We start from the raw sequence: 14,736 nt of genomic DNA on the forward strand, positions 1-14,736 counted from the left end.
ACCAGGGTCCCTTTCGGCAGTTCAAAAAAAACCTGTGCTAACAGTGGGGCTGGCGGTGTGGACCGTCAATCAAGAGAGGGAGGGGGGTAGAGTCTTTCTTACCGGGTCATGTTGATGTTCAGCCGGAACTTACTCGAGTTCGTTAGCCCATAATGTTCCTGGGTGGTTCAGACGGAAGCTGATGCAGACACGAGAGCACCGCCATCTTGTTGCTGTGCCGTGGTTATTTCATTTGTGATCAATGCAGCTGTTCCCCACCTGAAGTCTGAAGGGGCTGAGGGCTCTTGGGACTTTGGTAGAATCTTCAAAGTCGAGGGGATGTTTGTCGATGGTGGGGGCTTGCGCCCAGGTGAGCAAATGCCCGAGTTGCAATTTCGGACAAAGTTACTCCAGAGGCCTAGACCCGCCTTCCGAGGGCCCAGACGCCATTTTGAGACCCTGCGGCAGCCGCCCTCCGTCGTATCTTTCAGGAGTGGAAGAAACTTCTTGTGGCGAAAATGACAGAACATCATGCTGTTGGAGCAGGACATTTTGGTTCGGGGCGCCAGGGTGCAGCAGTGGAGCCTTCATCTGGGGAGGTGGGGGAGGCTCGTCCGTGCCGCCTCCCTCTCCCGGCGCATCCCACGCCGTCCCTTCGAATCAGGGGTGCACATGATGACCACCCTACACCCCTGATTCCGACTCTTGGGGGACCATTGTACGTCCGGTGTTATTCAAGTATGCCCGTCGGACATTGTATGTCCTGTGCTGCGAAAATATACCAGTCGGACATTGTAAGTTCTGTGCAGCGCAGGTATATGGCCGTCGCCCGGCTGGAGGACATCGGCGCCGGACCAGGGCAGGGAGGCCTCCTACCTGCGGAGGCGGGAGAGGGCTCGTCCGTGTCGCCTCTCCCTCCCCACCCAACCTGCATCCGTTCGATGGAGGAATTCGTGATGGCCGGACCAGGAGATACGAGGGAGGGGGTCATTTGCATCCGCCCCCTCCCTACTCGCGGCCCAGGGGGCGCCATCCCTGGAAGGGTAGTATGGGAAGACCATTTCATTGCCTGCTTTGTGGAGTCTCCGGTACCTTCTCGCCGGTGATCTCTTTTGGTCCATGGCTGCTGGCAGGCCCCGCCCCACACGTGCTATGTGTTTCAGGTGGGCGGGACCATCGAACTGTTACATTTCGAGGACTTCCGGAGTGAGCATAATATGTTTTGTATTTCTCCTATTAGTACAGTTTGTTTTAGAGAGAGTTCTACTAGTTATTCTATTTACCGTTGGTTGTGTGTTTTCTTTACCGTAATTAAATCCTAAGTTATATAATAGACGTTTGGCTTCCTTGAGTCCTTTCTCTAACGGGGGTTGTTCACACTGGCCTGTAATTGTGCTTGTTTTTCAGAGTGGGGGGGAGCAACAGAGAGCAATCAGTCCCAGAACTCTAACATGTCGTTAAAATTGGTCTGACGAAATCTATGCCATCGAGCATAATCAAACGGGGTGGTTCTATCTGTTCCATCTGCACTAGTCTGATTGGTTTTTATCTCGCGCCCTTTCCCTTTCTGTCGGCCTGTTCTTTCTGTCGACCCTTCGTTCTTACCTATGCTCTGCAGAGTCAGGCATTGGGCTTTCCAGTGCCCGAGACGTCTACAGAAAGCACATTGGTTTTGTTTTAAATCTGTTCGTCCTGTGCATAGTGTCGGGGGATTACTTTCGGGTCGCCGCGTCCCGGGGTTGTCCTGTCGACACATCCCTTTATACCGTTCCCTTTTCATATCTACTCCTCGGAGCTGTGCCATCGCTGGCCCTTCCCTTTGCCTACTAGACGTTTGGAGGGTTGTCCGCCGTGTCCCTTCACCTTTTCTGAATTCGTCGCTTTCCCTTCGTCGTGTGGCTTCTTTGCGCCACATACCGAGACTATCGAGCATAATAGGTGTTGTTTCATTCCTACGAAGGGCTATTTCTACCGTTTCTATTTTGTCAAGATCGAAGGATCCTCTCAGTGGCCACTGACTTTCTCGATCCCTTTTCGTATAATTATGCCACAGCTCACTATAGGCTATAGCGATCAATCCATGCTTCATGAACATGTCCTTATTAGGGGTGCCTTCCAGCGGAGCCGGATGGTTCATCTCTAATAAGCGGTCCGGGCTAAACAGGCTACTAACCAGTGGGGAGAAGACAGGCATGACGGATCACAATGGGATAATAGTCAGCACTACCTATCTTATCACTGCTTGCAAAGACTAGACAGAATATTTCTATTCTACGTTGTTTGCAGGTAGTGAATACCTCATGAACCAATCTTGAGCAATCAATGTTAGGTCAAAAATAAAAAATCAATATGGTCAATGGGGAGAATAAGTAGGCTCGCAAAGGTCCGCGTCACCTACCCTTTCACTATCTGCAAAGAGGGGACCTATTCTTCCCTGTTTGCAGACAGAGAATCTCCAGAAAACAATCTATAACAGTTAATCAATGGGGGAGGGGCAATCATTCAGTGGGGGAGAAAGATAGGTCCGACGGATGCGTACCTATCCTTCGCTGTTTATAAAGGGAGAGCCTGTTGTTTCTCCGTTTGCAGACAGCGAATCTCCAAATAAATTAACAAAAAGTAATACTAGTATTTTCTCATCAATTATCAATCACTTTCAATTATCAATCACTTTCGTAATTCGTCGTGTTTACACGACCTTACCCGGACCGCATGGACAGTTTCTTGTCTTCCGAATCCAGCGCCCGATCGTCCTCTTCTATTCGTAATCCACGTGGCACTCCTGATGGTTCCCAGTCAGGACCGCAGATCACTCGAGAGAGGTCTGTTCGGAACCAGTGAAGTTCGGATGATCGGCTGTCAGACGAGGGTCTATCGGACAGGGTACCTTCCGATCGTTGCAGTCGTTCACTCTGTCGTCAGGACCTCTCCCACTGGATCCACGAGTCGCTGATGGGCCCCACGTTTGGGACGCCAATTGTAAAAAGGGGTTCAAAGACAACCAGTAACAAAAGACCCTTTTATGTTGCCCGGCGGTGTCGCCTCTATGACCCACCAATATTAATCAATGAAGAAGCAGGCGCTGGAGACTGGAAGGCAGGAAACGAGGATTTTATTCTCTCCGGAGGAGAACACATCAATTCAGACAGCAAGTATCGTCACGAGGTGCTCTAACCACATTTCTGAGGCCTGGCCTCTTATACTAGGGTTTATGACCTTTATTGCACGTAACACATTCTCGCAACACTTTGATGTTTGAAAGAACATCCTCGGAATCTCCCCTACAGGCCCGTTCCCACATACATTTACAGTTGAATTCCCCACCCCGGTCATAACAGGTGATGATTGTCGCGCAGCAGGGCATTCCGCCGATTCACGGAATGCATGGGGTTGATCGGATCTCATAGGGTGGGGGCTTTGATCGGTTCGAGGGTCTTTTGATGGGGAGGGGAAGCTTCCTACTGTACGGGGTAATAAACAGTATCCGCAGGGCCAGGTGGTGGCCTGGGAATAAGGAAGACAAACGGGGACACAGGAAAAGGGGGTTTGCATCAAAAGGATCTGAGTCCATGAAAGGAATGAAGGGAGGTGTCGCGCTGGGAACAGGATGGGATTCTGTGGCGGAGCTGCGCTGAAGAGGGGTTTATGACCCAAGGCATGAGAGAGCGGGGGTTGTCAACGTGCGGGGGGTGTTTGCGAGGTTAGGAGAGAGAGAGAGACGCGCTGGCTATCAGCGAGGGGCCGGGAGACCATGATGCTCAAAATGGCTGCTGCCTATGCGCAAGGCATGTGAGAGTGGGAATGACCGGTGTGGGGGGGTCTTACGTGAGGGTGATTCTGATCGTGACGGCTAAAATATGGCAGATGTGCATGACGGGAAGTGTGGCATCGGAGAAAGGCAAGATGGCGTAGATAATGTTCATCAAACTGTATTAATTTTCCACAGTATGCACGGCCAAGGAGGCGGTGGCTGTGGAAATGGAGCGGCTCCGCTGCTTTGATCATAAGAATTATTTGACAAAGGCACATGCTACTTGCCTGGCTGGCTAACCCCACAAGACGTAGCCAACCAATCTTAGCCATAGAGGGGCAAGGTGGCCTTACGCACAACACCCAGATGGAAATACTAGAATGCTTCCGCTCGTACTACGAAACACTCTACGAGAGCGCGCTAGAAGGGCAGGAGAATGAGATTGATGCCTTTCTAGAGGGACTGCAGTTGCCACAATTAGAACAAGAGCAGGCGGAGGCCCTGGGCAAGAATATAGAACTGGGAGAGATTAGGAGTGCAGTGAAGAATATGGCTCGTAACAAGACCCCAGGTTTGGATGGGCTGCCTATAGAATTTTACAGCAAATATATAGAACAATTGGCTCCGCGGCTCCAGGTAGTGTACAACGAGGCTAAATCTCGGGGTAGACTGCCTGAATCCATGTGTGAAGCTTTAATGATACCATTATTAAAACAAGGCAGAGAGAGCAAGTACCCGGCATCCTATAGGCCGCTGTCCATGTTGACGACGGACTACAAAATTCTGAGCACCATACTGGCGACCAGGTTACTGCAGCACATGTCAGAACTGGTCCATAGTGACCAATCTGGATTTATTCCCACCCGAAACACAACTATCAGCATATGCTGACTGATACGCTTGCTGGGAGAGCCGATACCTGACACACAAACGCCTGTAGTACTGTCGATTGACATAGAAAAAGCATTTGACAGTTTAGAATGGGAATACCTGTACAGGGTTATGCAACACTTTGGCCTCGGAGGTGGCTATATACGTTGGACGAGAGTGCTATATGCCTCAGCGATGGCACGTGTACGGGTGGGCTCCCTCGTATCGCACCAGTACCCGGTGTGCCGCGACACTAGACAGGGATGCTTACTTTCTCCCCTGTTATTTGCAGCAGAAGCCAGGAAGGGACACTTTTATAGGAACTTGACCTATCGGGGAAGCCCACAGATTATTTCGCTGTATGCGGACGACCTCTTGTTATACCTAGAGAACGCGAAGGAGGCGTTGGAGGGAGCAGAAGGACTCCTGGTGTTATTTGGCAGGCTATCCGGTCTAAAGGTTAACTGGTCTAAATCTTGCTTATTTCCACTACGTCACGGGGAAACGAGACCCGCCACCCGTCCGCTGCTTGCCTGGGAGCCTGACTGTCTGAAATATTTGGGGGTGCACATATATCATAAAGCTGCGGACCTGCTCGAGGGCAATGTGGGCCGATGTATATGAGCGCTGCGGGGCAGTATGACCTTTTGGGCTACTCTCCCGCTCTCGGTGACGGGACGTATATCCCTGGTCAAAATGATAGCCTTGCCGCGCCTCTTTTACTACTTTCGCAAGCTGCCTGTATGGATACCTAGATCGGTCTTTCAACAATTGAAGTCTTTACTGATCTCTTTCCTCTAGGGCACGGGCAGGCGTAGAATAGCTCTGACCACGCTGCTTCGGCCGAAGGATGAGGGAGGTCTAGCGGTCCCTGATTTCGAGCTTTATTATTTGGCAGCTCAACTGCAGATATTCACGCAGGAGGTGGCGCGAGTGTACCGAGGGCCGGAGCAAGAGAGAGAGAGAGGTACCCCCCGGCATGTGCTGGCGTTCATAACCCTGCAGCAGAAGCTGACTCTCAGAGACCTATCGCTGGAAGAGCAGACGTACATATTCTGCTGGAACCGTGCACAGAGGCGAGTGGGGGTACGACACATGTACGCACCTGAAATAACCCTGGGCATGGTGACGGCACTTCCGCATGGCGGAGATTGGTCTCGGTTGCAGGGATGGGAGGATGCAGGGCTGCAAATGCTAGGAGATCTGTATGAGAACGGAGAACTGATCCCCTACCAAACCCTGCAGGAACGCTTTGACCTCCCGAGGGGGGACTTCTTAATGCATGCGGCTGTAACGCGGGCGATGCAGGTACACTGGGGAGAAGGGATCCAAGAGCCCACCACATCCATGGCTTGCCAATATACAATGATGGCGGCCAGCACGTATAAAGCGGTGACGTGCCTCTACTCACGGATGTTGCGGGAGACGCTGCAACCCCTGACAGCACTGAAGGATGCACGGGAACTAGATTTGCAGATAGATATCCCTGATACTACATGGGAGCAGATAGTGAGGCAGGCGAGGAAAAGTACAAGGAACGCACATTTTCAGTTAATACATTTCTACATACTACATAGAGCTAACCTTACACCAAGAAAGATTGGGAAGTATTTTGGGGGGGAGAGCGCGGCATGCACTAGGTGTAACACGATAGGAGCGGACCTGGGACATTTGCTCTGGGACTGCACACACCTACGAGATTATTGGACAGAGATTATTGAATACTGTGACCGAAAGGGAGTTACAATTCACCAAGGCGGTAGACGTGCTGCACTGGTTTCCGCATACACCCAAAAACAGGATCTCGAGCAAATTTGTAGACATGGGCTTGATCTTAGCTAAAAGAGAACTGACAAGAAACTGTAAATCGAAAAACTGCCCGACGCCCAGAAGGTGGACTAATGAGATGCTTAAGTGGGCAGCGAGTGAAAGTACACTCAGATACCAGTTAGCCCGCCGCAGGTCGGACGACAAAGCAATGGAGGCGGCCATGGAATGGGAGATGCAAGTGCAATCTTTGCGGGACAGCACAGTGGAGGAGGAGGAGAGACTCTCTGAATCAAGCGATGTAGCCCCCCGACACACACCGGGAGCACATTCCCAATAGGACATTCGTCACTCCTGATAGTACACATACATGTATACCAACGCAGAGCTCAGGCGCAGGGAGAAAGCACTCGGGGGGGGGGCGGGGAGTTGGGGCGGAGGGGGGTTGAGGGATGGTTGGAAGCAGGGGTGGGAGGGGCGAAAATGTTAAAAGCGGGATGTGGAACTCCGAGCAAGCAGAACTCCATATACAAAGGATATCAAGAAGGGGGATCCACTGATTGACGCCGGCCGACCTCCGGGTTGTGGGCTTAATGGCTGTGTACATAATACGTGGGATATGAGAGAGGCTCACTAGCGTCGGAGGACAAGGAATGTTGTAAGAATATGATGTGGACTATGTTTCCTGCAATAAAAACGGTTTTAAAAAATTTAACACTTACCCGCAATTACAGCGGAATGGTCCCTAGTGCACTCTGTAGAATAGTGACATAAGTGACTGGTTGTGCTTAAGATACTTCCTGACATAGTACGTTCAGGTAACGGATACACTTTGAATAATACAGACTGTAATACCGAGCTGTGTGCCTGGTGTGATCATTAACATGTACCTGGGCTAGGTAGGCCGCAGCAATGGGGTCCCTGGCTTCCAGTTGTGATTGGGTGGAGGGTTGAGGGGGAATTTGAGCAGCTACCAAGCTCTTTACTAGATGAAGTCTCAAGATAACGGCAAACTAGAAACAAACAATTACAGTATTCAGTGTAGCTAACAATACAAGACATAACACATTAATACGTGCCAACACACCCTACTCAGTAAAAAACTACGGTATTTAATTTTAGCAGTCTCCTTCCTAAAATGACTTCCACTTCAAACTAAGTGATCAAGGGAAATACAAATCCCCCCTTATTTTATATCAAAATATTCCTCTTTCAAAATGTTGAAATCTATGCAAATTCCTAGTATTTTCCTTTTTATTCTAAAACTCTCCGATATCCCTCCTATGCATTTCTCAGAACTCATAGCGTACCGTATATATGACGTTTCCTTATGTATATAGAGATAACTCCAATCACTAGTATATGCAGTAGACCTTTGTACTCTCTACCATTCCTATGTGACTCTTAGAGTATATCCATTTGTATCTCTTCCTTGAGTGACTCAACTATTTGTACATTTGCAATTTTTCTTTCTGTTTGTATCTCTTCCTTGTGTGACTTTACATCTTGTACTTTTGCATTTTTTTCTGTTTGTATCTTTTATGTAACGCATGTAATCCTAAATCCCTATGTTTTGCAAATGGTTCTTATGTAACGCGCTCTGACACCTTCGGGTAAAGTTCGCGCTATATAAAATCGCATTAAATAAAAAATAAAAATAAAATTATGCGTTCTTCTTCGTTGTCCTGCGCCAGGCGTTCACTTTTGCTACTTGCGTACTACTTCCACTTCCTAATACCGTTTTTTGGCTGGCTATTAATTTTCCATAGCCCATAATCTTTAGAGCTTTTGATTTGTACGTCGCTCTCGAGGTTGCAGTGCTTGTACTTAAAGGATGGAGACTAATTCGTCCCTCTTTTATTTCTCTGACAAGCGCAGTATCATGGGGTTTTCGGTCGCGTTCACATCTTTTTTTACCCTGGGTGCTTGCCGTAGACGCAGTCTCGCTGTTCTTGCAGCTGGAGCCGGGTGGTGGGAGAAACTGAGGACAGATATGGGCGGCAATAACCTCTCATCAAGCATTAGTGTTTAAGACTTAGTTCCTGGACGTGTTGGGGGCCTGTGGCCGGTCGGGAAGACCGTTCCCCACACTAGGCAGGCGGGAGCCGGAGAGGCTGAGGAGGCGCCACCACCCGGCCCAGGAGAAGCCACGGCAGCCCTCAGCATCTGGCAGCATGAAGAAGGACGTGAGGATTCTCCTGGTGGGGGAACGTAAGTCTGATCAGTTATAAGCAAGCCGGTTCTTTCCGCCAGTTATACTGCACTGGGAGGTGTTAGACAAACTGCCAAGTGAGTGAGTGAGTAAGTGAATGGCACATGCCTGTCTTGTTTTGACGTCTGATGGCAGGCAGTGAGCCCGTAAAAACGGAATGTTTTAGAAGCCTCCGTAAGAGGAGGACTGTGTGAAATGTTCTCATGAGAGCGCATTATGGTGTGTAGATAAGAGAAGCATGGAGGATCCCACAGACGGGGGCCTTTGTGGACCTTATATAATGACGTTGTGGAGCCAGTCTCCAGAGAAGGAGGGGATTCTGTTGACCCAAAAATGAAGGACTGTTGTGTTACACCCAGAAAAGGGACACTGGAGTGTCACCTTTGTAATGATATTGTGAGGCCAAAATAAACGGATCATTTTGGAGACCATTATAAGTGGGTCACTGTAGAGTCTATTGCATAAGTGGAGCAATGGCAGGGCCACTAAGAAGGCATGGTTATATCCGCATACGAGGAGTTGTGCCGGAATATACAAGCATTGGCAAAGCTAATGCCGAGGCAGGGATCAAAGACTAACATGTGCTCTCATGAAGTGCTGAATGAAAAAGAAAAAAAGAGTTCCCTATTTCTGATTAGTCAGCCAATCAAAATGAAGGCAAAAGGATGGAACAAAGGTACACATGTGAAAAAGGAAGGCAAGCCATTGAATAAAGCAAGCAAATGAGTGTCCCTAAAGCCATCCCGTGGTAATCAGTGGGCGGACTTTAAGCACACTGTAAGATTTTTGTTGTGGCCTGCAAGAGGCTGTTGTCTACCGAAAGCAAACATTTGTCTGGGCGAGATCAAACAAGGGAGGCACACAAAATTATGGCATTTTGAGTCCGTTATGCTGACCCTACTATCCTACCCCCAAAATAAAGAACAGACATGCTCACTGGTTAGAGGCGGCAGACTCGGAAGCGGAGAACGTCCCGGGACCAGGGTTCAATTCCCGACGCGGCAGGGTCGTGGACCAGGGTCAGCGGACTCTATAAGTCTCGCCTCTGTCCCACTCTAACCAGGGGGTCACACTCGGCAACTTTGGGCATTAGCTTGCCTCATCTCTACAACGGCCCCCCACATTCGCATGGGATGCCTGGTTTCACCTTGGAGATACCCAGTAGGGACCATCTCACAGGGATAGCCAGGACGGGTTCCCCAGCGGTCTACAGCGCCACGACGCCTCAGGGCAGCAGTGCGCTTTACAAGACACATACATTACATTTCCAGAAGTCATAATTTTTGCTTTATTTATTTGTCAAGTTTTATATAGCAGGAACTTTAATTTATTTACTTATGTTGACAACTTTAAAAGCCTTATTGCCAGAATACATTCTCATGTCTCAAATCCATCATTAAAAAGGTCTTTTTTTAAAAAGTACAATTTGAAGTTTAATTGATTATTACAAGGTAGAACCTTTTGAAGTTCAGTATTTGCAGCCAATGTGTTTCACGGTTACGCCCGCTTCATCAACACCTTATACAAGGAAAGAACATGTGTTCTATTTCCTCAACCAAAATTTCTGATAAGATAAACTGTCTTCCGCTCCCAATGGATCGTTCTGAAATTCTTCTCATATACAATTAATTTTTGGTCCTCACTTGTCAAAAGATAATCGGATGGGTTATTGAATATGTCACCCCAAAAAAGTCCTTATCCACTCACAGCCTCGACGAATCACAGTAAGGATAATTGATTTCCAATAGTTTCCCCAAATCAGGAATATATTTGATTGTATCGTCATCAGCCAAGTTTTCCTAAGAACGTCTCTGCTCTGCAGCTGTAAGCGGGAAAGTTATTTTGGAAATTTAGCTGATGGAGATTCAACAGGATATATTTCTGATGCTCCACTATAGAGGCATTGTGGTGCTAGTAGAGGAGAGGGTGTGTTGAACCCATCTGAGAGATGCTTTGTATACTGAATCTGCAGAAGAGGGGACTTTTTGTGTCTCCACTACAGTGACACAATGTCTACGTAAAGTGGCATTTGCATTAGAGGGGGATTCTGTCTACATCGAAGAGGCGCTGTGGTTTCTGAATACATGACAGTTTGAATGCCACTAAAATTTAACATCAAGTATTCCTCTGCTTTCACACTGTTGATAGTTCACATGTAATTATATGTATGCATATTTTGCAGTTTAGCAGCCGCTTATTTCAAAGTGCAACATTGGATTTTCTTGAATTTTGGATCCTTGTGTAAAATTAAGTACCACCTGTAAGCATAGCTGTTTCCTGCTCCATTTGATTCAATTGGATATGAAAAATTGTTTGAAACTTTATTTGGGGGTTGTGTAGGGTTGAATGTCCTGGTTGCCATTTCCTTATGACCATCTGCTCCTCATTTTAGCAGCCCCGTAGGTTTTCTCATGCAGGCGACCCTTGTTACCGTCTGCTGTCAATTACTCTGCATTGATAGTGATTTTCTATGCTTCTTATCAGGTGTGTGCTAGGTTCTGTTGGATGATAAGAATATTTAAAACTTCAAAAATATCTTTATTCGGTCAATATTGACCATAAAAGCACATGTAAAAGCAATACGGGGATATTAATAGATACAAATGTAGGGTATAAAGTGCAAAATGTAACTATATACAGACAATGACATACTCTCGGCAAATCCCCGACAACAAAATTCTCAAAAGGGTCCGCTATGTTAACAGGAATGAAATTGACCTACTGGAAACATCTTGATACTGTCAATCCACCTGGACCATCATTTGGTTATACCACAATTATTAAATCTTCGTTCGAATAATTCATTAACCATAAAAGCAGTGATAAAATACTCCGCTTAAAAACTTTACATAAATACCTTGTAAAAAGTAATACATTTATGCAAGATAATCTATACAATTATGCAATCATAGTCTTGATGCGATGTACATCCTATTTTAATCTACACATAAATATATAATCTAAAATACCATTTCTAATGCATTTCAGAGATGGGAAATCATGGTACTATAAGCTCTATTCTTCATATTTCAAATCATCCGATTCTGTTAGTTATCTTTTTCTAGCAATAACACGTGTAATATACGTTGAAACTGTATAACAGACTAATTCATTCTCTAGTTTACATACCAATTTGAATGCATCCTGGTGCACGAAGAGCTTATGAGGGAGAAAAAGTGGGTGTACCAGACCACTCCTAATACCCCTGAATAGGCCGCAAAATAGCATAAGATGGATGGTGGATTGTTTTGTTCGGCCATCACAAGGACATTTTGGCAAGCCAGATGTCCAGGCTGCCCATTTAAGGAAAGCCACTAACTGATGTAATACGTCCAATCACATGCGCCTCAGGTAAAATGTCTGCTGGGTGTTTTTCACAAAAAATAAGTACTTTGGTAAACCTGGCTGGGACAGAATAGACATATATCTTGTCACAGAAGATTTGCTAGTCTCACTATTCTCCCTCAAGCTCAAAGGAATTTTCCTTTGGACCTAGGTGGCTACCAGCACTGTAACCTAGCTCCAACACTACTAACAGTTAGTGGCAGCTGATTACGTTAGCAGGGTAATTGCCTTTAAACTTAAACCTTAGTGGTGAGGTTACCTACTGCATTCTCTGATGATTCATTCTAGTAAGTCATGACAGATCTCCCTGATTCTCTCTAATTTCAAGAGAAGTTTGCAGGTTATTGCGAACATAATATGAGAGGTGGCCTACCTATATTGCCCACCCCCCCCCCCCGAAAGCCTCTAAGTTTGCAGGGTGTTTCTTATGGATAAGGAGCTGTCAGTGCTGTTTTGTCTTCTTCTCCCTGCATGCTCCCTGTGCTGCTCCTGCGATTCCTGCTGGATTTCAATATAAAGCCAAGTGTAACAATAAAATCGTCATCCAGATACTGCAAAAGTATGGTTTATTGGCGCTATTTGGGGTGACCAACTGACCTTAGCTAAAATCTAATTAATTGCACCTTAATGTGGATAATGTGGTTAAGAGCTTGGCAAGAGACTGCATAACTTGCACCAGCTGTGGTAGCATGCATTAAAGAAACCCATCCAGTGACCTGTAAAGGACTACTGAGGTTGCCTTGACAGTGTGATTAGATTTTTTAGGACCAGTTAGAGCTGTAGGAGGCTGTCCACAGTTTATCATTTTTATGGTGTACCTTTACTTTAAATATCCAGAAATAAAATATTTGTCAATGCTAAAAACAGATAAGTTAATGGTAATCACATTTATGACAGAAATCTTTAGTATGAATGATATTCCAATTGTTATGCACCCCTTTTTTTTAACAACAGATGTTATTGATTTTACATGGTACCAGATGGGCCGAGCCCAGCAAGCAACATTCTTTTAAAAGGCACAGTGTAGAAACTCTAGGTACTGTAAATTACCCACCCATGAGGTCTGTGGATCATCAGACCTTAGAAACACCCCCCCCCCCCTAAACGCGCACCTTACATACTTTAAAAACATGATATAGACACATCGAATGAGTTTCTGTCTACGCCTGTGTAGCATTAGACCATTAAACTGGCAAGTCATTCACCACTAGTCTCTCAATAGGGTCTCAGGAGACTGGCTGCACCATTAAGGACAAGTTGACGCCTCTGTACTTGGCCCACGTAGCCCAGATCTTCCCATGCTTCTGCGAACAGCACCTTGCGTGAAACACTGTAATCTCCGCTGACATGCACAGATCCATGGCCTTTTTAGTTTTCGTCTAGGCAGCGCGTGCACTATCTTGGTGAACGATGCTGTATACAGTATAGCTGGGGCAAGCTCTGCCCACTATCCAGCCATAAATTTGATTGGCTGCAATGAAAAATCGTGCATTTTCATTGGTTTTTGGCGTCTTCGTCCTGCCTCCTGACTGCCAAAGCGTCATTTTTCCTCATCTGAGGCTATCAGCCCCTTTACTACTAAAACCGTTTTCTTTCCCTGTCTCTCCTCGTTCCCTCCCGCAATTTGTAAATTTTTGTATCACAACTACCCCCCCCCCCCCCCCCCCCCCTCCCATTCATGCCTTTTTTAATGCCGGCACTTCCATTGAAAATGCAATAAGACTCTGGGAAATCAGAGTCCCATTGCATTTTCAATGCTTGTTTGTCCAGTGATTGGTTGGTGACCTTGCACTATATTTTGCCTGGCCTGTCCTAATGACATGCGCAGCTCTCTTATGGTGCCTTTTATTCCACGCATGCGCCAAAAGTTAGCGCTTTTGTGGATTTACTGGCTCACCCGGAAGCTGCCTCTATAATCGCTCCATAATCACCTGACCAGAAGTGCTGCAATGCCCCGCAACTCCACACCGTATGCAGGAAGGACCCCTTGTCTGTGCCACAACGGAGACAAGTGGGGACTGAATAGCCCCCATTTTCCAGAGGCGGAGACACGTGTAATATATTCTATGGAGATATTTAAATTAGATAACTCTATATCTGGTAGAGTTGGTGGCGTACCTGGGACTCGCTAGTGCCTCGGCCCAATCATCATCCTTCAAGGCAGGCCGGTCCGCCTCCCACGCCGCCCGGGTCCGGTGTATAGTGGTCTTGGAGTGTGTAGTGAGTGTTCAATAAATTTGCTGGGTTTGTGGGCCCCTAGATCCCCTTCAGCAACTGACCTTTCAGTGGGTGAAACTCTGTCTGGCAGTGCCTTAAGATGCTGTATGAGGGGGGTCAATGCATGTTGGAGCTGCAGATACTGATGAAACTGCGACTTGTGAAGGTCAGAATCCATTTGCAGCCTCTGGAATGATTTAAGTGTGGACCCCTGCATAATGTCTCAGAGAGTGGATATCCCAATATCGCCCCACCTGCAAAACCCCACTAGTGCTGAGACTGGCCGAAGATGTGTTCTCTGCAAGAGGGGAGTGGCGCCGGTCAACATACCCCACCACCCCATGGACCGAACCACCCGCCTCCATGTCTGAATAACTGTCCAACAGGCTGGGGGAAACGTCTCTAAGGGTGTTACACACCTCTTTACTATTCAAAGATTAATGGTGAAGGAAGAAGGATTTTAAATGTGTAGTGCAAATAGGTGTAGTACATGCCCCAAACATCTATCCAGCTGGTGGAAACGAGCAAAGCATGTGTTTTGGATAAGCATAAGGCAAGGAAAGAGAAGAAGGAGAAGCAATGTGAGTTGAAGGGT

General features: G+C 47.0%; 1 protein-coding gene across 3 annotated transcripts in view; it reads left to right on the top strand.

Moving 5' to 3' along the window:
• Positions 1-8,246: 8,246 nt before the first annotated feature.
• RHOT1 (ras homolog family member T1) overlaps positions 8,247-14,736 on the top strand; it is a 671,689-nt gene continuing 665,199 nt past the window's right edge. For 2 of the 3 annotated variants that reach the window (XM_086930894.1, XM_086930895.1), the window contains exon 1: positions 8,283-8,578. In XM_086930894.1, the coding sequence (XP_086787020.1) occupies positions 8,542-8,578 (37 nt within the window). In that variant the 5' untranslated portion in view covers positions 8,283-8,541. Of the gene's footprint in view, positions 8,579-14,736 lie in introns of all 3 variants that reach the window. The other variant, XM_086930896.1, reaches the window with a different exon arrangement.

Source organism: Lissotriton vulgaris, chromosome 7, assembly GCF_964263255.1.
Source record: "Lissotriton vulgaris chromosome 7, aLisVul1.2, whole genome shotgun sequence".
Lineage (NCBI taxonomy): Eukaryota > Metazoa > Chordata > Amphibia > Caudata > Salamandridae > Lissotriton > Lissotriton vulgaris.